The 23,648-nt window shown below is 43.2% G+C and overlaps 1 protein-coding gene across 3 annotated transcripts in view; it reads right to left on the reverse strand.

The window, feature by feature from the left end:
- LOC134345175 (protein jagged-2-like) overlaps positions 1-23,648 on the reverse strand; it is a 261,826-nt gene that overhangs the window by 28,231 nt on the left and 209,947 nt on the right. For all 3 annotated transcript variants that reach the window (XM_063045417.1, XM_063045425.1, XM_063045408.1), the window contains 8 exons: positions 20,793-20,957; positions 16,993-17,106; positions 16,083-16,196; positions 11,018-11,131; positions 10,716-10,832; positions 9,087-9,114; positions 6,165-6,250; positions 2,344-2,457 (listed from right to left, as the gene is read on the reverse strand). In XM_063045417.1, the coding sequence (XP_062901487.1) occupies positions 2,344-2,457; positions 6,165-6,250; positions 9,087-9,114; positions 10,716-10,832; positions 11,018-11,131; positions 16,083-16,196; positions 16,993-17,106; positions 20,793-20,957 (852 nt within the window). The remainder of the gene's footprint in view (positions 1-2,343; positions 2,458-6,164; positions 6,251-9,086; positions 9,115-10,715; positions 10,833-11,017; positions 11,132-16,082; positions 16,197-16,992; positions 17,107-20,792; positions 20,958-23,648) is intronic.

A 23,648-nucleotide genomic window follows, 5' to 3' on the forward strand; every position in this document is an offset into this window, starting at 1 on the left:
TTATGTTTATAAAATACAATTAAGTTGGTCAGTAAAACTATTGCAAATCTTTTCTTTATACTTTTGTCAGTTAAATAAAGGTTCACGTGAATTAACATATCACAGATTTTTGTTTTTATTGCATTTTGGAAAATATCCCAACTTTTCTGGAAATGGGGTTTGTAGCATCAAGACCATGAGGTTCAAAACAGTTACTTTCCCCAAGCAGTAAAGCTGATCAACACCTTCATCACTAACTCACCCCATCACTTACTATTTCTTGCCAGTCACCTCATGAACAGTTACTTGGCCTGTACATACTTTCTGGATATACGATCAAAGTATACAAGTTATCTTATGTATTTATATTTATTGTGTTTTTTATTGTGTTCCTTATCTTATTGGTTTTTTTCTGGTGTTGCATCCATCTAGAGTAACAATTATTTCATTCTCTTTTACAACTGTTTACTAGAAATGACATTAAACAATTCTGAATCGACACACAGAAAATGCTGGAGGAACTCAGTAGGCCAGGCAGCATCTATGGAGAGACTACAGTCCACTTTTCGGGCCAAGACCCTTAAGTAGGACTGAAGGAAAAAAAGATGAGGAGTAGATTTGAAAAGTGGGGGGAGGGGAGGGAGAAACACAAATTTTGAATGTTTCCTTGAATTTTTAAAATATATTTTTACTATCATTTATAGCACTTACGTATTGCACTGTACTCTTGCCACAAAACAACACATTTCATAATATGTCAATGGTAATAAGCCTAATTCTGATTCATTACCCCAGGGTAGGACAGTCCAAAACTAGGGAGCAAAAGGTTTAGGGTAAGAGGGGAAGATTTAAATGGGACCTGAAGAGCAACTTTTTCCATGCAGAGGATGGTGAGATATCGGATGAGCTGCCAAAAGACATGGTTGAGGGTACAATAGTATTTAAGAAGCCCATGGATGGGTAAATGGAGGGTAAAATTGGAACTCAGCGGGCATCATAGTTGGGCCGAATGGCCTACATCCATGCTGTATTGTCAGCAACACTATGGCCTGTGTAGAAGAGAGAGAGTTGCTTAATAAGGTGAGAAGGACGGGTGCAGCAGGGGTATGTGGATCCAGGTGAGAAGGGAGATGATTGGCAGATGGAGCCAGGTGGGGGGTGGATGGGGAGGAGAGGGGTAGAACTTCATTAAGCATCACAGAATGGTAGACACAGCAGTGACCAGTGGGAATAAGGCAACACAAATATTTCAGTTCACACCTGCTGATTGAAAGAATACTGGAAGTACAATAGAATAGGAATTTACAAGGAAATCCCTTAAGTAACTGAAATGAAGATTAACTTTATTTGTCTCATGTACATCAAATCTTTAAAACATTACAGTGAAATGCTTTGCTTGCATTTAAAAAATCCAAAGATGTGCTGAGGGCAGCCTGCAAGTGTTGCAACGCCTCTGGCGGCAACATAGCATGCCCACAACTTAGAAAAAGTTCAAGAGCCACAAGGTAATGTTGCAGCTCGATAAAACCCTGGTTCGACTTGGAGTATTAATTTCTGGTTGCCTCATTATAGGAAGCACATGGAAGCTATAGAGTAGGTACAGAGGAGATTTACCAGGATGCTGCCAGGATTAGAGAGCAAGTTTTGTGAGATAGGTTGAGCGAACTAGGGTTCTTTGGAGAGAAAGAAGATGAAAGATGACTTGATAGAAGTGTTACAGGATGATAAAAGGCATAGCCAGAGACTTTTTCCCAGGTTAGAAACAGCTAACATGAGGGGGCATAACTTTAAGGTAACTAGAACAGTATTGGGAGACAAACAAAATTTCTTTTTACAGAGATTGGTGAGTGCGTGGAACACACTTTCAAGGGTGGTGGTAGAGGCAGTTACATTACAGACATTTAAGAAACTTTTAGATAGGCACATGGATGACAGAAAAATGTAAGGATATGTAGGAGGGAAGGGTTGGATTAATCTACGAGTAGGTTAAGAGGTCGTCATGACATTGTGGGCCGAAGGGTCTGTACTGTGCTAGTGTGCTATGTTAAAAAGATTAAAAAGACAATTTGAAGAGCTCGGAGACAGATCAATACGACCAAACAATAGGATAATTGTGTTTCAGCCAATGCAAAGCCATCCAATCCACCCCAGCCCCCATTCCCATTTAGCTCCCTTGACTGACTGTTGCTGGGAGACAGACATGCAAGCAAGGAGCCCCTGCTACTCTCAAGCAAGTAACCACTCATTAGAAATGAAAACAAGGTCACAAATAGAAGCCATTAGCCAGTCGGCAGACCTCGAGTGTTCTTAAGTCAAATAAGGAAGCATTGCTTCTTTTTAAAAAAACAAAAAGAGATCACGTACCTTCTTGGCATCTGTGGCCTGCTCTCCCAGCTGGGCAGATGCACCTGTAACCATTAATCTCATCCACACAAGTGCCTCCAATAGCACAAGGAGAAGACTGGCATTCATCGATATCTTAGAGAGAAGGAGAATAAAAAGTACACATTAACAAAGAAGTGAAGGACACTAAAAACGCTGATGAAACCCTGTTTCCTGCGTTGCCTAATTACAGAAGCCAGAGCTGGCCTCTCAAACCTCATCATTAGTTGCACAGTGAACAATTGAGTTAAAGCAATGATTGAGAGGCGGCTCTCTGAGTGGCTTTTTATTTCCCAACTTCAGTCGGTGCAGCTGTGCTTCTAGGCACCGTCAATGAAGTGTCAGTGTCTGGTGAAAATACAAGAGCCAACTTTCCATTCCCCTCAGCTCAGGGACGTCCACTGCCTGTTTGGGTTAACAGATTCCCTGCCACGAAGGCATCTTAGTGTCAGGAAGTGGGTTCCATAGATTGCGAGTGTGGGTGGGGGGGGGGGGGTGGGGAGAGAAGACAAGAGCAAGGGAAATTTTGGGGTTAAGGCAGCAGAGAGCTTCACAAATACAGCGGTTTCCTGTTCCACCTGAAATCCAGAGCATCACATAAAAAAAATTGCTGGGGAACTCAGCAAGTCAGGCAGCACCTATGGAGAAGAATTAACAGTTGCCATTTCTGGGCGAGACCCTTCTTCTTGGCCCAAAACTTTGACTGTTCCTTTCCACAGATGCTGAGAGCAAGAAAGAGAGAACGTGAGAGAGAAATCAAGACACTGGAGCAGAATCAGGCCATTCAGCCCATCGATTCTGTTCTGCCATTCTATCATGGAAGCTTTATTTTTCCTCTCAACCCCATTCTCCTTGTAACCTTTGATCCCACAACTAATCAAGAACCTATCAACCTCTGTTTTAATTCACCGCCATCTGTGGCAAATGAATTTCACAGATTTACCACCCAATGGCTAAAGAAATTCCTCCTCATCTCTGTTTGAAAGAAATGCCCATTTTTCAAAACTCGTTAGATTCTGGACTAGTTCCTGAGGATTGGAGGGTGGCTAATGTAACCCCAATTTTTAAAAAAGGAGGGAGAGAGAAACCGGGGAATTATAGACCGGTTAGCCTAACGTCGATGGTGGGGAAACTGCTGGAGTCAGTTATCAAGGATGTGATAACAGCACATTTGGAAAGCGGAGAAATGATCGGACAAAGTCAGCATGGATTTGTGAAAGGAAAATCATGTCTGACGAATCTCATAGAATTTTTTGAGGATGTAACTAGTAGAGTGGATAGGGGAGAACCAGTGGATGTGGTATATTTGGATTTTCAAAAGGCTTTTGACAAGGTCCCACACAGGAGATTAGTGTGCAAACTTAAAGCACACGGTATTGGGGGTAAGGTATTGGTGTGGGTGGAGAATTGGTTAGCAGACAGGAAGCAAAGAGTGGGAATAAACGGGACCTTTTCAGAATGGCAGGCGGTGACTAGTGGGGTACCGCAAGGCTCAGTGCTGGGACCCCAGTTGTTTACAATATATATTAATGACTTGGATGAGGGAATTAAATGCAGCATCTCCAAGTTTGCGGATGACACGAAGCTGGGTGGCAGTGTTAGCTGTGAGGAGGATGCTAAGAGGATGCAGGGTGACTTGGATAGGTTGGGTGAGTGGGCAAACTCATGGCAGATGCAATTTAATGTGGATAAATGTGAAGTTATCCACTTTGGTGGCAAAAATAGGAAAACAGATTATTATCTGAATGGTGGCCGATTAGGAAAAGGGGAGGTGCAACGAGACCTGGGTGTCATTATACACCAGTCATTGAAAGTGGGCATGCAGGTACAGCAGGCGGTGAAAAAGGCGAACGGTATGCTGGCATTTATAGCGAGAGGATTCGAGTACAGGAGCAGGGAGGTACTACTGCAGTTGTACAAGGCCTTGGTGAGACCACACCTGGAGTATTGTGTGCAGTTTTGGTCTCCTAATCTGAGGAAAGACATCTTTGCCATAGAGGGAGTACAAAGAAGGTTCACCAGATTGATTCCTGGGATGGCAGGTCTTTCATATGAAGAAAGACTGGATGAACTGGGCTTGTACTCGTTGGAATTTAGAAGATTGAGGGGGGATCTGATTGAAACGTATAAGATCCTAAAGGGATTGGACAGGCTAGATGCGGGAAGATTGTTCCCGATGTTGGGGAGGTCCAGAACAAGGGGTCACAGTTTGAGGATAGAGGGGAAGCCTTTTAGGACCGAGATTAGGAAAAACTTCTTCACACAGAGAGTGGTGAATCTGTGGAATTCTCTGCCACAGCAAACTGTTGAGGCCAGTTCATTGGCTATGTTTAAGAGGGAGTTAGATATGGCCCTTGTGGCTACAGGGGTCAGGGGGTATGGAGGGAAGGCTGGGTTCTGAGTTGGATGATCAGCCATGATCATAATAAATGGCGGTGCAGGCTCGAAGGGCCGAATGGCCTACTCCTGCACCTATTTTCTATGTTTCTATTTTGAGGCTGTGCCCTCTGGTCCTAATTTCCCCCACTTGAAAGAAACATCCTCTTAACATCTACTATCTAGTCCTTTCAATATTCGGTTAGTTTCAATAAGATTCCCCTCACTGTTCTAAACTCCAGCAAGTACAGGCTTCATACATTAATCCTTTCAATCTTGGGATCATTCCTGTGAATCTCCTCTGGATCTTCTCCAATATCTGCACATCGTTTCTTAGCTAAGAACCCAAAACAGAAAGGCGCTTGTTTTGCCGTTGCCTTGTTTTGTACTGTTGTTGTGGCTACTTGTGATTTTCTGCTGAGCTTGGTGGAGTTGGTATGCTGGCACTGGAAGGTGTTGTGAAACTTGCGGGCTGCCCCCAGCACATGAACATTGACTTCTCTGACTTCCATTAATGCCCCTCCTCCCTTCTTACCCCATCCCTTATTCATTTTTTCCCCTTTTTCTCCCTCTGACTATAACTCCTTGCCTGCTCTTCATCTTCCTCTGGGCTCCCCTCCCCCTTTCGTTCTCCCTAGGCTTCCCGTCCCATGATCCTCTCCTTTCTCCAGCCTTGCATCCCTTTTGCCAATCAATTTTCCAGCTTAGATCCACCCCTCCCCCTCCTGTCTTCTCCTATCATTTCAGATCTACCCCTCCCCCTCTCAAATCTCTTACTATCTCTTCTTTCAGTTAGTCCTGACAAAGGGTCTCGGCCCGAAACGTTGACTGTCCCTCTTCCAATAGATGCTGCCTGGCCTGCTGCGTTCCACCAGCATTTTGTCTGTGTTGCACATATTTTGGGTGTGCTGGTTGTTAACGCAAACACATTTCACTGTAAGTCTCAACATACATGTGATAAATAAATCTGAATCACAATACAACTCAGATCGTCTATGAAAAAAATCATAAATGACAAACTGATTTTTTTTTCAACTCGTGCTCCTTGACACAAGCACGGATAATGCAAGCACACATTGGGGAAAACAGTTATACAAACTCCTGTCTGGGAACGCAGCCCCTCACCGTAACGCATTCCTGTAGGTGTTACCAAAGACCTTTTACATTTGAAGGTGGACTAGATCTAAAGAGACCTTTCAAGGTTCTTTAAGGTTAAAACAAAGAATACAACTGTGGAGAGGGTGTTATGTGTGATGGGGACAATTGGCTTCAATTCACCCAGACATGGCCTTTCTTTCCGAATGAATAATATAGTCAGCTGGTGTTGCATTATACGCGGTACAACTGGCCTGCACTGGAACAAAAGGGGAGCTGGGTCACAAATGGCACAACCCCTGAACCCTCCAGTCTGCACGTCAGGTACTTACTGATTCGACAGTCCGGTCCGGCAAAACCTGGAGCGCATTCACACCGAAACCAATTCACACCGTCAACGCAGATGCCTCCATTGTAGCTGTGAAGACAAAGCACAGACACCCCCCAGCCCACCACCACTTGTCTGTTAGTCAGAAGTGACCGCCTGCTACCATCAACATAAGCACAGCTGAGCGACAAGGACACGTGAAGAAAAGCAACAACTTCTGCCTCAACATCACCCACTATTCAGATGCAAATATCGATTGTCATTAAGGAGGATATTTCAAGCTCTTGTTTGACAATGGGAGAATGGCAGGGTCCAGGACGCCTGCTGTTCCATTTACAGCTGAGCATCCTCAAAGAATTCCCTTTATTACCCCTTCTCTCCTCCTGCCGATTACAGCCCTGTGTCACAGATAAGGCAACCCCACCCCTGGCTTCTCACACTCACTACACAGGCCCGAGTTGGCCGCGGGATTGTCATCTGGCTCAGGACGAGGGCGAGATCAAGGGATTTGCAGTAAATCTGCTATAAAGCCGATTAAAGCGGCACAGATTTAATTTTAAATGAGATTACAACAATCCCCCGCTCTTTTATCCATTGTGGCAGGAGTTGTATTACACTGGCCTCTCATTCTTCTCCTTGTCCTATCTATGTTTGACGTGAAGGCTACCTGTGACCCCACTGGGGAGAGGAAGGAGCAAAAGCTTCTCAGAAACAGGTTCAAATCACATTACTTTTTGGAGATGGGATAGCACAGTGGAGCACCTTGCTGATGTTTAACCCCAATCTTGGGTGAAACAGAGCAGAACAGCACAGTACAGGCCTTTCGGTTCACGAAGCAGTGCCAAACTCTTAAACTATGCTAAAATCAATCTAATCCTTCCCTCCTATAACATAAGCCCTTCATTTTTCTAACATCCATGAATTTATCCAAGTTTCTTAAATGTTCCTAATGTATCTGCCTCTACCACCAACCCTGGCAGCGTGGTCCACACACCCACTACTGTGTGTAAACAACCTAACTCTTGACATTTCCCCCCCTTTCTTTCCTTCAAATACTTTAAAATTATGCCCCGTCGTTTTGCCATTACTGCCCTACATGTCTCTGGCTAGCCATTTGATCTACGCCTCTGATCAAGTCACCCTCCTTTGCTCCAAAGACAAAAGCCCCCAGCTCACTCAACCCATCCTCATCCAACACGCTCTCTAATCCAGGCAGCAACCTGGTAAATCTCCTCTGCATCCTCTCTAAAGCTTCCATATCTTTCCAATAATAAGGCAACCAGAACTGAACACAATAATCCAGGGTTGTATAGAGCCTTGGGAGATTCCACAAATGCTGGAAATCCAGAGTTACACATACAAAATGCTAGAGGAACTCATTAAGTTAGGCAGCATCTCTGACAAGTAATAAACAATCAACGTTTCAAGCCAAGTCCCTTCATCAGTACCTCAGCCCAAAATATCACTGTTTATTCTTTTCCATTGATGCTACCTGACCTGCTGAGTTCTTTCAGCAATTTGTATATGTTACTCTGCAAAACTGCCTTGCAGCTTTTGAACTCAATACCCCAATATTCTATGCACAACACACAAAACATTGGAGGAACTGAGATCAGATATAGATGGGGAACCGCTCTGTCGAGCACCTTCGCTCCATCCGCAAAAAGCAGGATATTCTGGTAGCCAAACATTTTAATTCTAATCCCCATTCTTATTCCGATATGTTGGCCTTATCTTCTGCCACAATGAGGCCACTCTCAGGTTAGAGCAACATCTCATATTCCGTCTAGGTAACCCAACCTGATTGAATGAACATCCGATTTCCCCAACTTCTGGTAATTTTTCCCTCTCCTTCAATTCCCCACACTAGCCTCTTACCTCTTCTCACCACCTGCTCCTCCCCTTCCTCCCATGGTCCACTCTCCTCTCCTATCAGATTCCCCTTTCAGTTCTTTACCTTTCCCCCCCACCATTACTTCCTCGTTTACGTCCTACTGCCCCCCTCCCACCCACCAGGCTTCACCTATCACCTTTAGCTTGTACTCCTTCCCTTCTCCCACCACCTTATTCTGGAATCTTTCTCCTTCCCTTTCAGTCCTGATGAAGAGTCTCGGCCCAAAATGTTGACATGTATTCCCCTCTATGGATGCTACCTGACCTGCTGAGTTCCTCCAGCATTTTGTGTGTTACTCTGAATTTCCAGCACCTGCAGAATCTCTTGTGTTAACAGTCCATACATCTTCTTAATCCCCCCTATCAAGAACTGCTCCTGAGGTCAGGATTGAATCCAGGTCTCTGAGCTGTGAGGCTGCAGCTCAGTTGTGTAGACACAAGAGTCTGTAGATGTTGCTTGACCCACTGAGTTCCTTCAGCAGATAGCTTCTTGCTCTATTAAGTGTATTAGTTGCTCACTCCAAGTTGAAGAGGAGGTTTTTAGGGTATAATGGAATAAATAAGGAAATAACTATTTCCAGTATAGTTTTTCAGACATTTATCCCAAAAGGTCTGTTCCTGAGCTGTACTGTTTTATGTTCAGGAGAGTGAATTTCAGATAATCAGCAAGAGAACCGATGGAAAGGTTAGATATTTTTTAAAAGAATACAGCAATTGTGAACCAGAAGGCACCGCCTGAGTGTGCGGAAGCAGATTCAATAGGAACATTTAAAAGGAATTGGAAAAATACCAAACAAATAAAATTTGTTTGGCTCAGCGGGAGTGAACAATGGAGTAAGACTCACAGGAGTTCTTTCAAAAACCTGGCACAGGGACAATGGGCTGAATGGCCTCATTCTGCATTGAGGAGCTGGGTTTTGTCAGAAGTTCTGCCAGGGGCCTTTTCACCCTTGGTTTCCCAGAACCTAATCTAGTCAAAAATTCCAAAAAAAACACTCTTCACAATAAAACACCACAAGATCTGGTCACTCACCATGGATGAGGGCTGCAGTCATTCTTATCTACAGAAGCAACAAAAGGAAGAACAAACATTGTCAGAACATCTGCCTTACACATCAGGGGTCCTCATATTCAGAAACTCTTGGCAGTGGTCCCTGAAGCCAGCGTAGGTGATGATTCTCCTGCTAGGCTCATCGATCTACAACCTTTTCTGTTCAGCTATGCCTTGTGCTAAAAATTCCCGTTTACTGCCCCAGTCACCCTGCTTCCAAATGAACCCTACAACCAAATCAAATTCTCCGTGTTGCAAAGTTGTACAGGATGGAAACAGGACATTCCAACCATCTCCTTACCACTGACTGTCTACACTTCCCGCTAACTTGGGAAAGCCCACAACATAATCAAAGGCCCCTCACACCCTGGTCAATCTCTTGAAAGCACTGATTTAAGGACAGCTTCTGCACTGTTGTTATAAGATTACTAAATGTTTCCCCAGAATAAGTATATTCTTGACCTCACAATCGATCTGGTTATGATCTTGTTCCTTACTGCTTACCCGTACTTTGCATGCCCTATAGCTATTACACTTTACTCTGCATTGTTATCTGATGTTAAAACTAAAAATTCAACCACAAAAACATAAGTAATAGGAGCAGAATAATCTTTGATGCTCTTGCATAGTATACTTAAAGCAGAGGTTGAGAGGTTCTTCATTAGTCCTCTTGAAATAAAAGATAACATTGCATTTGCCTTCCTCATGACCAACTCAACGTGCAAGCTAACCTTTTGGGAATCCCGCACGAGGACTCCCAAAACCACACCTTTATTCCTTCTACCAAAGTGCATGGCCATATACTTCCCTAAACTATACTTCATTTCCCACTTTGCTCATCCTTCGAATCCGTCCAAGTCCTTCTGCAGACTCCCTGTTTCTTCAACACGAACTACTCCTCCACCTATCTTTGTATCTTTTGCAAAATTGGTCACAAAGCCTTTTGGTTTAATGTTAATGCTGATATTAGTGCAGATGACCAAAACTTGTTTTTAAACTCTCCAGCAGAATGCAAAGGATCCCATGGAATTCTGCAGTCATTACATGGATATACAACTAGGATGTTTCAAGGCCAATTCAAGTACTGTAGTCCCTTACTTCCCCTGGAATTGTACCATTGTTGAAGCAGCTATATTCTGATGATATGTAAAACCAGTTGGATAATGAAGTTGGAATTGATTTATTCACTGTACTGAGATACAATGAAAAGTTTGTCTTATATACAGATCAATTCATTACAGTGCAATGAGGTAGAACAAGGTAAGACAATAGCAAGAGTGCACAATAAAGTATTACAGTTACAGAGAAAGTGTAGTGTAGGTAAACAATAATAACGGTGCAAGGCCATGATGAGATAGATTGTAAGATCAAGAGTCCTTCTTAATATTCTAGGGTCTTGTAATGGAAGGATAGAAGCTGTCCTTAGCCTGGTGGTACGTGCTTTCGATACGGTGATTGCCCAGGCATCCCAAGGGACATTCAACTCTCAAACATAGCCTCCAGAACAAACCATTCTTATTGGGTATAGCCAGGCCCACAAATACCAAACAGGCTTCAAGACGACACACAAAAGAAGTGAACTTGATAGACACATAGATAACTTGAACTTACTCTGAGTGCAGCTGGGTCCTTCCCATCCCTCTTTGCAGACACAAGTGAAAGTATCTCCACTGCCCACACATGTCCCTCCATTCTGGCAAGGGTTGGGGATACAACTGCTGTTCTTAGCTGAAACACAGAAAGTGCACTAGTTAAGTCTTTTGCAATAGAAGCCAAACCAACCACCTTACAGGGAAGGAATGGTTCATAGAACAGCACATTCTGTGGAATGATTAACAGTTGCATCGGTAACCAAAGCAGGAAGAAGTTCTCTGGACTGAACTTCCTGCAAAATTACTTAGAGAAGAACTCACCAAGGTTGCAGGTACTGCCGTCCCACTCTGGCGCACATACACATCGAAAGGTGTCTCCCACATCATAACATGTGCCTCCGTTACTGCAAGTATTTCCGTCACACTGGTTCTCTCCTGTGGAAAAAGAAAGGCTGCACAACTGAACTGTGAAGGCGTTGAAGACAAGTCAATGGTTTCTACTTATGGAGCGCTTCTAACAAAGTACAGCAACCGAAGTTCAAAGTAAAATCTATTATCAAAGTACATATGTGTTTCGATATAGTACCCTGAAATTCACTTTCTTACAAGCACTTACAGAAAAATAAAGAAATACAATAGAATTTATGAAAACTACGCACAAAGGCTCAAAAACAGCCAATGTACAAAAGGTAGGCTACACAAATAAATCCATACACTGAATATAGTATGAATATATTAGTGTGTGTATATATGTGTGTATGTATACATATACATATACACACACACATATACATATACACACACACACATATACATATACACACACACACATATACATATACACACACACACATATACATATACACACACACACATATACATATATATATATACACACACACACAGAGAACGTGTCTGTATGCATGCACATGTGCACATTGCTTTATTTGTCACATGTATATCTAATCATTGGAACATGGAATGAATCAGAATCAGATCTATCGTCACTGGCATGTGACGTGACATTTGTCAACTTAGCAGCAGCAGTTCAATGCAATACAAAATCTAGCAGAGAGAAAAAAATAAATTAAACAAAACATAATAAATAAACAAGCAAATCAAAACAGATTATTAAAAAATGTGCAAAAACAGAAATACTGTATTATTTTTAAAAATGTCAGGTGGTGTCCAAAGCTTCAAAGTCCATTTAGGAATCAGATGGCAGAGGGGAAGAAGCTGTTCCTGAATCGCTGAGTGTGTGCCTTCAGGCTTCTGTACCTCCCACCTGATCGTAACAGTGAGAAAAGTGCATGCCCTGGGTACCGGAGGTCTTTAATAATGGACACTGCCTTTCTGAGACACCGCTTCCTTAAGATGTCCTGGATACTTTGTAGGCTAGTACCCAAGGTGGAGCTGACTAGATTTACAACCTTCTGCAGCTTCTTTCAGTCCTGTGCAGTAGTCCCTCCATACCAGATAGTGATGCAGCCTGTCAGAATGCTCTCCATGGTGTAACTACAGAAGTTTTTGAGCGTATTTATTGACATGCCAAATCGCTTCAAACTCCTAATAAAGTATAGCCGCTGTCTTGCCTTCTTTATGACTACATCAATATGCTGGGACCAGGTTAGATCCTCAGAGATCTTGACACCCAGGAACCTGAAGCTGCTTACTCTCTCCACTTCTGATCCCTCTATGAGGACTGGTACGTGTTTCTTTGTCTTACCCTTCCTGAAGTCCACAATCAGCTCTTTCGTCTTACTGACGTTGAGTGCCAGGTTGTTGCTGCAGCACCATTCCACTAGTTGGCATATCTAGCTCCTGTACGCCCCCTCATCACCACCTGAGATTCTACCAACAATGGTTGTATCGTCAGCAAATTTGTAGATGGTGTTTGAGCTATGCCTAGCCACACAGTCACGTGTATACAGAGGGTAGAGCAGTGGGCTAAGCACACACCCCTGAGGTGCGCCAGTGTTGATCATCAGTGAAGAGGATATGTCGTCACCAATCCGCACAGACTGTGATCTTCTGGTTAGGAAGTTGAGGATCCAATTACAGAAGCCCAGGTTCTGCAACTTCTCAATTAGGATTGTGGGAATAATAGTATTAAATTCTGAGCTATAATCGATGAACAGCATCCTGACGTAGGTGCTTGTGTTTTCTAGGTAGTCTAAAGCCATGTGAAGAGCCATGGAGATTGCGTCTGCCATTGACCTATTGTGACGATAGGCAAATTGCAGTGGGTCCAGGTCCTTGTGGAGGCAGGAGTTCAGTCTAGTCATAACCAACCTCTCAAAGCATTTCATCACTGTTGATGTGAGTGCTACCGGGCGATAGTTGTTAAGGCAGCCCACTTTCTTCTTCTTTGGCACTGGTATAATTGTTGCCATTTTAAAGCAAGTGGGAACTTCTGCCCATAGCAGTGAGAGGTTGAAAATGTCCTCAAATACTCCCAGTAGTTGGCTGGCACAGGTTTTCAGAGCCATACAAAGTACTCCATTGGGACCTTCTGCCTTGCGAGGATTCACTCTCTTTAAGGACAGTCCAACATCAGGCTCTGAGACAGCAGAGATCTCCGCAGCTGTAGATGTGCTCTCCCTTTCAAAGCGTGCATAGAAGGTGTTGAGTTCATCTGGTAGTGAAGCACCGCTGCCATTCATACTATTGGGTTTTGCTTTGTAGGAAATAATGTCTTGCAGTCCCTGTCAGAGTTGCCGTGCATCTGATATCGCCTCCAACCTTGTTCGAAATGGTCTCTTCACCCTTGAAATAGTCCTCCGCAAATCATACCTGGTTTTCTGGTACAGACCTGGGTTGCCGGACTTGAATGCTGCAGATCTAGCCTTCAGCAGGCGACGTGCCTCCTGGTTCATCCACGGCTTTTGGTTTGGGAATGTACGGTAGGTCTTTGTAGGCACACACTCATTCACACAGGTTTTAATGAAATCGGTAACAACTGCAGCATACTCATCCAGATTCAAAGATGAATCCTTGAATACAGTCTAGTCCACCGATTCAAAGCAGTCCTGTAGGTGCTCCTGTGCTTCCCTTGTCCATACCTTCTTGGTCCTCACTACTGGTGCTGTAGTCTTCAGTCTCTGCCTATACTCAGGGAGTAGAAGTACAACTCGGTGATCAGACTTCCCGAAGTGAGGGCGTGGAATAGCACGGAAATGCACTGTTTGCATCAGTGACCAACATAGTCGAAGGATGTGCTGGGGGCAGCCTGCAAGTGTCGCCATGCTTCCGCCACCAACATTGCATGCCAACAACTTGTTAATCCTTACTAAATGATACATCTTTGGGAGATGTATACAAACTCCTTGTGGACAGTGGTGGGAATTGGACCTCAATCCTGGCACTGGAAAGGGTTATGTTACCATGCTGTCCAATCACCCTGCCCCATTAACTCATTTCACCTGATCTCATCCAGAAAGTTAACCAGCATGGAAACAGGCCCTTCAGCTCAACTCATCCATGTCCACCCAGAACTGATCCCATATCCTTTTAAAACACTCCTGTGTGTACAGTACCTGCCCACATATCTTTTAAACATTTAAAATATCTTTTAAAAGATGTATTACAGGAGTTCCCTTTATTCAATTCATTCTTCTCCCACCTTTTTCCTGCAATCTACAATAACCTTTCTCTTTTTTCCATTTGTAATGAGAAATCTTAAACCTGCAATGTTTACTGTTTCCCCTACAGATCTTGCCTGACTTGAGAGTTTCAGTATCTTTAGTTTCTAGCAATAATGGAAACTTGACTGAAAGCTAGGCCAGAGTTAATGGACATGAAACAGATGGAGAGGTTCAGGGAGTTTAGTCTCTGTGCCTACTACAGAAAGGGAGCAATTGTAGAAAAGAGAGATATCAAAAACTGCAGATGCTGGAAACCTAGAGCAACATGCAAAATACAGTGGGTCAGGGAGCATCTATGGAGGGAAAGGGACGGTCCATGTTTCAGGTTGAGAATCTTCATCTGGAGTGGTGGCAAGGGAGATTCTGAAGGTGCTGGTGTTAACACTTAATGCAATAGCAGGGATAAATATCAGGAGGGAGGATCACAGGAGAGGGATGGGTGGGCAAGTGAGCCATGAAGAGAGCAATTCCTGTGGAAAGCAAAGAGGGGAGAGGCAGGCAAGATATGCCTATGGTAGGATCCTGTTGGGGATGACAGAAGTGGCGAAAAATCATACATTGAATACTCCGGCTGATTAGATAGTAGACCAGGACCAGGGGAACCTATTGTGTCAGGTGTGTGGGGGTGAAGAATGAAGCAAGGGCAGATATATGGGAAACAGAAGCTATGGGGATGGGTTGGGGCTACATTGATAGCAATGGGAAAGAAAGAAAGAAAAGGGTTGAGCATGAGGGGAGAACTTAAGTGGTTCATTGACTTGAAATGCCTCTTTCCACTGCAGAGTCTCCAGCATCCTGTTCTGGTTCAGAATTCCATCATCTACAGTACGTGTACAGATATTATGGGATTCCGGCGCTGCAGCAGGTTAGAGTAAGGGAGGGGTAAAACAGAAGATGAGCTCATGGAAATATGCAACCTATCAGTTTGTTAAATAGGGAGTCAATCACCACTGGGGACTTCTGCTGCTTTGGCAGAGGAACCAAAATAATCAAATACCCCTCCCACCCCAGACATTTCTCTTTTCCCCTCTCCCATTGGGAAGATACAAAAGTCTGAAAGCACATACCACCAGGCTCAAGGACAACTTGCACCCTGCTGTTAAAAGATACCGAATGGTCCCTTAGTATGTTAAGATGGACTTTGAGCTCACAATCTACCCCATTATGGCCTTGCACCTTATTGTCTTGTCTGCATTGCACTTTCCCAGTAGTGTTTACACATTATTCTGCATTCTGCCACTGCTTTCCCTTGCACTAACTCAATACACTGTTGTAACAAATTTTCTCACTGTAGCTCTGGACAAGTGGCAGCAATAAACCAATGCTCCAATTTAAGCAAATGCTCTGAGAGGGAGAGAGAAGATAGGATAAGCATGCACCTTATTCATCAGAATTGGAATTGGTTTATTATTGTAATGTACTGTGATACAGTGAGACATTTGCCTGTTTATAGAGATCAAATCATTACACAGTGCACTGAGACTGAACAGGAGAAAACAGTAATAATACAGAATAAAGTGTTGCAGTTATAAGGAAAGCAGAGTGCGGGAAACAGTAAAGTGCAAAATAATAACAAGGTAAGTTGTGAGGTCACACGTTCATCTCATCATCCAAGGGAACCATTTAATAGTCATATTACGATGGAGTAGAAGCTGGGGTAGGTGGAGTCTTTAAGTATGTTGGCTGCCTTACAGAGGCACTGAGAAATGAAAATAAGCTCCATAGATGGGCTGACCACTTACTGGAGTGGCAGGTCTTTCCTTTCCAGTTATTGGTGCACTCACAGTGGAAATCATTGAGTCCATCCACACAGCGGCCCCCATTGAGACAAGGGTTGGGGCTGCAGTCATTGACATCTACAGGAGGGAACAAAAAGACCATAAGCCTTAACCAGTGCAACAGGCTATTATTAAACAGAGTGAAACAACCAGAATCAAGTCACTATATACTTCATTTTTCTGTATCTCAGTCTGGTATATACATCAAATCCTTTACAACTTCAGGATGTCCCAAAGAAGTTTATAGCTGATATTGTAGGAAACTAGGCTTCCATAAGCAGCAAAGTGAAGGCAATCTGATAATGTGCCTCAAATCCCATCTCTATCTGCAAAGAGTTTGTACATTCTCCCCATGAGAGCGTGGATGGGTGCTTTGGCTCTCCCTCAAACATTCCAAAGACGTACAGATTACGGTTAGTGAATTGTGGCCATGCTACTGTATGTTGGCAGCAGAAACATGACAACTCTTGCAGGCTGTCAATGTTGGTCGCAGATGCAAACATTTCTGTGAACGTTCTGATGTACAAGTGACAAATAAAACTAATGTTTATCCTATAATGCACAAATTTGTTGCCACTTATTACTGGCAACAAGCCTGTGAATCCCAGTCACCAGAGAAACATAACCTCCCAATTTTCTCCATCTTTAAATGGTAATGCATGCCACTGGCTTCAGTTACAGTGAGGGGCCCCATACATATTTGCTGTGACAAATAATTTACACCAGTCAGACCAGCTGAATCCCAATAGCAACTAGAAAATCAATCCCACTGGTCTTCTAGAAGCTTGCTCTTATGTCCAGGCTCTGCACAAGTTAGCCATTGGTAAATAGGAAAGTACCAGTAATTAACACAACAGAAATGTTCATCACTCACCAATTTCACAAAGTTCACCTTCCCAACCATCAGGGCAAATACAGCGGAAGGAGTCCACTCCATCGATACACGTGCCCCCATTCTTACACCGGTTTGCTATGCAATCATTGATATCTAAAGGAAATGCAACTGTAAATTACTGCTGGAATTTAGGCAATGCAGTAGTGTAGCCAGTTATCAGGGTTCAATTCTCACTGCTGTAAGGAATTTGTACATTCTCCCCTTGGTCACACGAGTTTCCTCCAGGTCTTCCTGTTTCCTTCTACATTCCACAAACACACAGGTTAGGATTAGTAATTTGCAAGTATGCCATGTTGATGCCAAAAAGATGGTGACATTTGCAGGCTGACCCCAACACATCCTTGGACTGTGTTGGTTGTTGACGCAAATGATGCATTTCACTATATGTTTCAACGTACAGATAAAGCTAATGTTTCATCTTCACAGTGGAAAGACTGGCTGCATAGTTCTTCGATGATATAGGAGGAAACTCATATGGTCACAGGGAGAACGTATAAATTTCTTACAGATGACAGCTGGAAATGATCCCCGATTGCTTTGGAGGGAGGGGGTGAATGACAAGACGAACAGCCCTGTAGAGCTTGAATTAGCACTGTCAAACTCACTCAAATAAACCTGATGCAAGAGGCTAAACTTAATGGAACACTTATTCAGTAATTCACAGTTGTCCCTCAGTTGCTCCTGTTTCCTCTCTCAACCCAAAGACAAGCAGTTAGGCAAGTTAATCGACGTTATAAATTGCTACTAACATGCAGATGAAGGGTTAAATCTGGAGGTGGGGGGAGATGATGAGAATGTGGGAAGAATTAAAATAGTAGGACCAGTTGAAATGCATGTTAGTATGTTTGCAGATGACACGAAGGTTGATGGATAGTGTGAAGGGTTGTTGAAGGGTGTAACCTGACATTAACAAGATACAAAGCTGGGCTGAGAAGTGGCAGATGGAGTTCAATCTGGAAAAATGAAGTGATACACTTTGATAGCTAGGTCAAACTTGAAGGTAGAATACAGAGCAGATCATGTAACCTTCAAAGTTAACCACTCAAGATGATAGGATAGTTAAGTGCACAGCATGTTGGCACTTATTAGTCAGGAGAATGAGTTCAAGAGCTGCAAGATAATGTTGCAACTCTGTAAGATCCTGGTTAGACCAAACTTGGAATATTGTGTTCATTTCTGGTTGCCTCATTTTAGGAAGGATGTGGAAGCTTCAAAGGTGGTGCAGAGATTTACTAGGATGACGGCTGGATTAAAGATCAGGTCTTAAGACGACAGGTTAAGCCAGCTAGTACTTTTCTCTTTGGAGTGAAGGAAGATAAGAGGTGACTTAGAGGTGTACAAGATAATAAGAGGCAGAGATCAAGTAGACAGCCAGAGACCTCTTCCCAAGGCAGAAATGGCCAACACTAAGAGGGCATATTTTAAGATGACAAGTATAGGGAGGATGCCAGAGACAAGTTCTTAACACAGAGAGTAGCGGGTGTATGGAACACCCTGCCAGGGGTGGCGGTATGGGCAAGTGCATTAGGGAAATATAAAAGACTCTTAGGTAGGCACATGAATGATAGAAAAATGGAGGGTTATGTAGAAGGAAAGGAATAAGTTGATCTGAGGGTTGGCTAAAAGTCAGAACATCCTGGGCCAAAAGGCCTGTACTGTGCTGTGATGTTCTATGTTAGATTAGTGTAAATCAGTGCCTGTACTGGGCTGAATGGGCTGCTTCTGTGTCATGAGACATGAACCCATGACCATTCATCTCCAAAGGCAGCAGCAATGTACCACTATCCAGAACTGATTCTATGACCCACAGACTCACTTTCAAGGACTCTTTATAACTCATGTTCTCAGTATCATTACTCTTATTTACAATTTGTCTTCTTGTGCACATCGATTGTCACTTTTTATGTATACTTTTTTGTAAATTCTATTGAACTTCTTTTTTCCTTACAAGTGCCAGCAAGAAAATGAATCTTAAGGTAGTATGTGATAACATGCATAATTTGATAATAGTCCTCAGTGTAGTGGACTACACAACTACGCAGATTAGGATTAAGGTGAGAAGGGGATGATTTAAAAGGGACCCGAGGATATCTTTCACCACACAGAGTGGCGAGTACACATAACAAGCTGCCAGAGAAAGTGATTGAGGCAGGTACAGAAGTATCATTTAAGAACCACTTGGATAGGTACATAGAGTGCAGGGCAGATGTTTTTGCGTACATGACAATAAACTTGACTTTGACCTCCAGAGCTGTCTGTGTGGAAGTTGCACATTTTCCCCAGTGGTCACAGGTTTTCCCCCAGATATTTCTGTTTCCTCCCACATCCTGCTGTAAATTGCCACAGGTGTGGGCAAGGGGTAGAATCCTGGAGGTTGATGGGAATGAATTTAAATTTATTTAAATTTTACATCCATCTCACGTGAGGGAGTAAATATCTTTGCATTATGATTCTGTCACAACATTCATGCATATGCATAAGTCTAATGGCTTGTAGAAAGAAACTGTCCTGTAGCCTGTTGGTCCTGGTTTTAATGCTGCAGTACTGTTTGCCAGACAGAAGCAGTTGGAACAGTTTATGGTTGGGGTGAGTGGCGTCCCCAATGATCTTCCAGGCCTTCTTTCTGCACCTGCTGCTGTAAACGTCCTCACTGAGGGAAGTTCATGTCCACAGATGCACTGGGCTGTCTGTACCACTCTCTGCCGTGCCCAGCGGTCAAGGTTGGTGCAAGTTCCTGTACCAGGTGGTGATACAGTCAGTCATGATGCTCTCAATAGTGCGCCAGTCTTGAGGATCTGGGGGCTCATGTCGAACTTCTTCAGTTGCCTGATGTGGAAGGGATGCTGTTGTGCTTTTTTTGCCACGCAGCTGGTGTGTACAGTCCAGGCAAGATCTTCGGTGATGTGTATACCGAGGAACTTGAAAGTACTCACCCTCTCAACTGCAGTCCCAATGATGTTGATCGAGGCAAGCCTGTCTTCGTTCCTCCTGTAATCCACAATCAGCTCTTTTGTTTTTCGGACATTGAGGGAGAGGTTGTTATCTTGGCACCACTGTGCCAGGTTGTCAACCTCTCCTCTGTAGGCTGTCTCATCACCGCAAGAAATAAGGGCGATTAGTGTTGTGTCATCTGCAAATTTGATAAGCTGATTGGAGCTGTGTGTGGCAGCACAGTCATGTGTGTAAATGGAGAAGAGAAGGGGATTCGGACACAACCCTGAGGGGCATCTGTGTTGAGTATCAGAGGTGAGAGAGCTCATCTTTACCACCTGTCAGCGATCCGATAGGAAGTCTAGGATCCAGCTGCACATGGCAGGGTGAGCAAAACTGAGACTGAGATCAATGTTAATCAGTGTCCAGGGGTCTGAGGCCTGCCTGTCTGTGTGTGTATGTGTATGGGGGGGGGGGGCAGAGAAAGAGAAAGGAAAAGGGTTTGTTTTGCTGTTGTTTTTTTGTTGTTGTTCCTACTTGTGTTATATGCTATGTCAGCACCACAACACGTGGAGACCGACCCTTGCAGGCTGCCGTCAGCACTTGGGTTGTGTTGGTTTTTGATGGAGATGACGCATTTCACTGTATGTTTCAATGTGCTGTGATAAACACATTTCAATCAGAATCTGAATGCAAATGTGTGGGTGATGGTCAGCACAGACTCGGTGGTCCGAAGGGTCAGTTTCAGTATATCATCACTCTGTGACTATAAGACCCCTCCCCACCCCCACAGCTCAATGTAAAAACATCAACTGTCATCTCAACATTCAGGCAGGTTCCTTACTTACTTTCATGGCAATACATCCCGGTAAACCCCCGATTACAGGCACACGTGAAGTTCCCACCAGGCTGGCTGATGCAGGTACCCCGTGGACCACAGACATTGGATGATATCAAGCGGACCCCACCCTGACTGCTGTTGCTGGAGATCGCCACAGTGCAGCTGTCAATCACTGTAAAAAGGAAAATATCAGCTCTATAAAACTTCGGTTGCCTGATTTTATTCTCACAAGTCAATATGTTCTGTAAAAAAGATCACTCCCTACTTTGTACAAAGTTTTCTTCTTTCGATTGTTCTTTCTTTCCTCTCCTTTCTATAAGTGTATACCTCAGATAAATATTATGTGGAGATTTGTGACAAATATGATTATATGATATATATGTACAGTATCTTAAATACATTTTATGGAAATGCTTGTTTGATGATGAACTTCAATAAAAAATAAATTACAAGAAAAACTTTGGTTAAACACACTTGGAGTATTCTGTTCAGTTCTGCTCACCTCATTAGGTAAGGATGATGGAAGCTTTAGAGGGTGCAGAGGAGATTTACCAGAATGCTACCTGGATTAGGGAGCATATCTTATGAAGACACGCTGAGCGAGCTAGGGGTTTTCCTCTTTGGACTGAAGGAGGCAACTTGATAGAGATGACAAGATAGAAGTTTAAAGATTATGAGAGGCAGAGAGCATCTGTGTTCTGCGCATCACTCAAGAGTCAGAGCAATGTAGTATGGATAGGCAAGATACTAGGAGCAAGAGTAAGCTACTGACCCCACAAGCGTTCCCACTGTCTATGCTGGTGTCAACTCCACTTCTATGCCAGATCTCTATTCCTTGATCTATAAAATATTTATCCACCTCCACTTTTAATACTTCTAATGATTCAGCTTCCAGTACCAGCAGGGCAGAGAATTTCAGAGATACACAACCCTTCATAGATCAGTACAGGCCTTCCAACCCACGATATAGCGCTGACCCTTTAAATTACTTTAAAATCTATCTAATCCTTCCCTCTCACTTAGCTCTCCATCTTTCTGTCATCCATGTGCCCAAATGTCTCGAATGTATCTGCCTCTACCAATATCCCTGGCTGGACGTTCCATGCATCCATCACTCTGTGCAACTTACCTCTGACATCCCACCTCTCCTTTCTTCCAATTACCTTCATGAGAAGGAATGTCTACACTCCTCAGCTTTAAATATCTGGCCCTTTACCTTATAGTTATGACCCCTTGTTTAATACTTCTTAAACTTATTTTTATTCAGACTCTAAATAAAATATTTTTCAAAATTGGTAAAATGACAAGGATTTCCCCCAATATTTTTGATGTACATCTTCATCTGCATCCCGTTTCTTTGTTAAAATTTTTTTTAAACTGATGATTTCTCCTTCAAAAAACCGGTAAGAGTTAGATATTCCTCAATGAGACCTTTGATCTTTGGGTATCCACAGAGACACAGCATTGTAACAGGTCCTTCAGGTTCAATGAGTCCGCACCACCCAACTACACCCATGTGATCAATTAACCTAAGCTGTACACCTTGGAATGTGCGAGGAAACCAGAGCACCCGGAGAAAACCCACACGGTCACAAGGAGAATGTATAAATTCCCTACAGACAGCAGCAGGAATTGAACCCAGGTCGCCAGCGCAGAAACAGTTTTACACTAATCACTATACTTCCACGCCATCCCCTGGGCTTCCCCTCCAAGTGAAAAACATCTTAACATCTATCTGCCTTTTAAACCCCATGTTCTACATGTTTGAATGAAGTCATTCCTCAATTCTTCCAAAATTTTGAGGAATAGTCTCGAGTTTTCAATTTAGCGTTATCCCTCCCATCCGGTTAACTGAAAATTCTGCCTCTATTTTATGGAATTCCTTTTTTTGATTGGGATAAACCTTTGCTGACCAATATAGACCAGCTGTTTGAATATCTACCATTACTCCTTTATGAACTATAAAGATTAAATCTTTATAATCAAACTCATCTGAGTGAAATGCTTTTGAATATTGGCAAAGTACTGATCGTGTGGACAGCCAGAGGCTTTTTCCCAGGGCTAGAATGGCTAACACAAGGGGGGATAGTTTTAAGGTGCTTGGAAATAGGTACTGAGGGGACGTCAGGGGTAAATTTTCCACACAGAGGGTTGGGTGTGTGGAATGTACTGCCAGTGGCAATGGTGGAAGCAGATATAATAGGGTCACGGAGCTTAGAAAAATAGAGGGCTATGTGCTAGGGAAATTCTAGGTAGTTTCTAGAGTAGGTTACATGGTCGGCACAACATTGTGGACCGAAGGGCCTGTAATGTGCTGTAGATTTCAATGCTGTTTGTTCCATGTTCTAAAATGCTAAGAATTTCTCCCAATATTTTTAACCTACGTCTTCATTTGTATCCTACTCACTTGTTAAAAATGGATGTTTATTTTTTACTATAATTTTTCCTTCAAAAGAAAAATGTGGCAAGAGTTAGATATTCCTCAGTGGGACCTTTGATCTTTGGGTACCCACAAAGAGAACTTTCCATGTCAACGTGGATGCCACATCCATGTCATGGGAGTTGCCTTTGCTTTTCTAGTTTACCCAAATCACATCATGATCACATTATTTGTGCAAGATTGGCCAAGTGAAAAATGTTGAGCAGGACACTGGGGAAAGGTGCCTGTCTGTTCTTCAACCAACATCCGAGTGTGGTTGGGACCACAGCTTCGTGAGTCAGATAGCACATGTAATGGTGTGGCACTCTCTCATCAGTACACTGTAAGACTGAGTCATGTTCAGCTCTTTAGAGTGGAGCAGGAGGGTGAAAGCTGAACTGCAGAGATAAATTTTCTGGTCAAAATGGCGCGAGCTGTGATGTC

This window comes from Mobula hypostoma, chromosome 1 (assembly GCF_963921235.1).
Source record: "Mobula hypostoma chromosome 1, sMobHyp1.1, whole genome shotgun sequence".
In the NCBI taxonomy this organism is placed as follows: Eukaryota; Metazoa; Chordata; class Chondrichthyes; order Myliobatiformes; family Myliobatidae; genus Mobula; species Mobula hypostoma.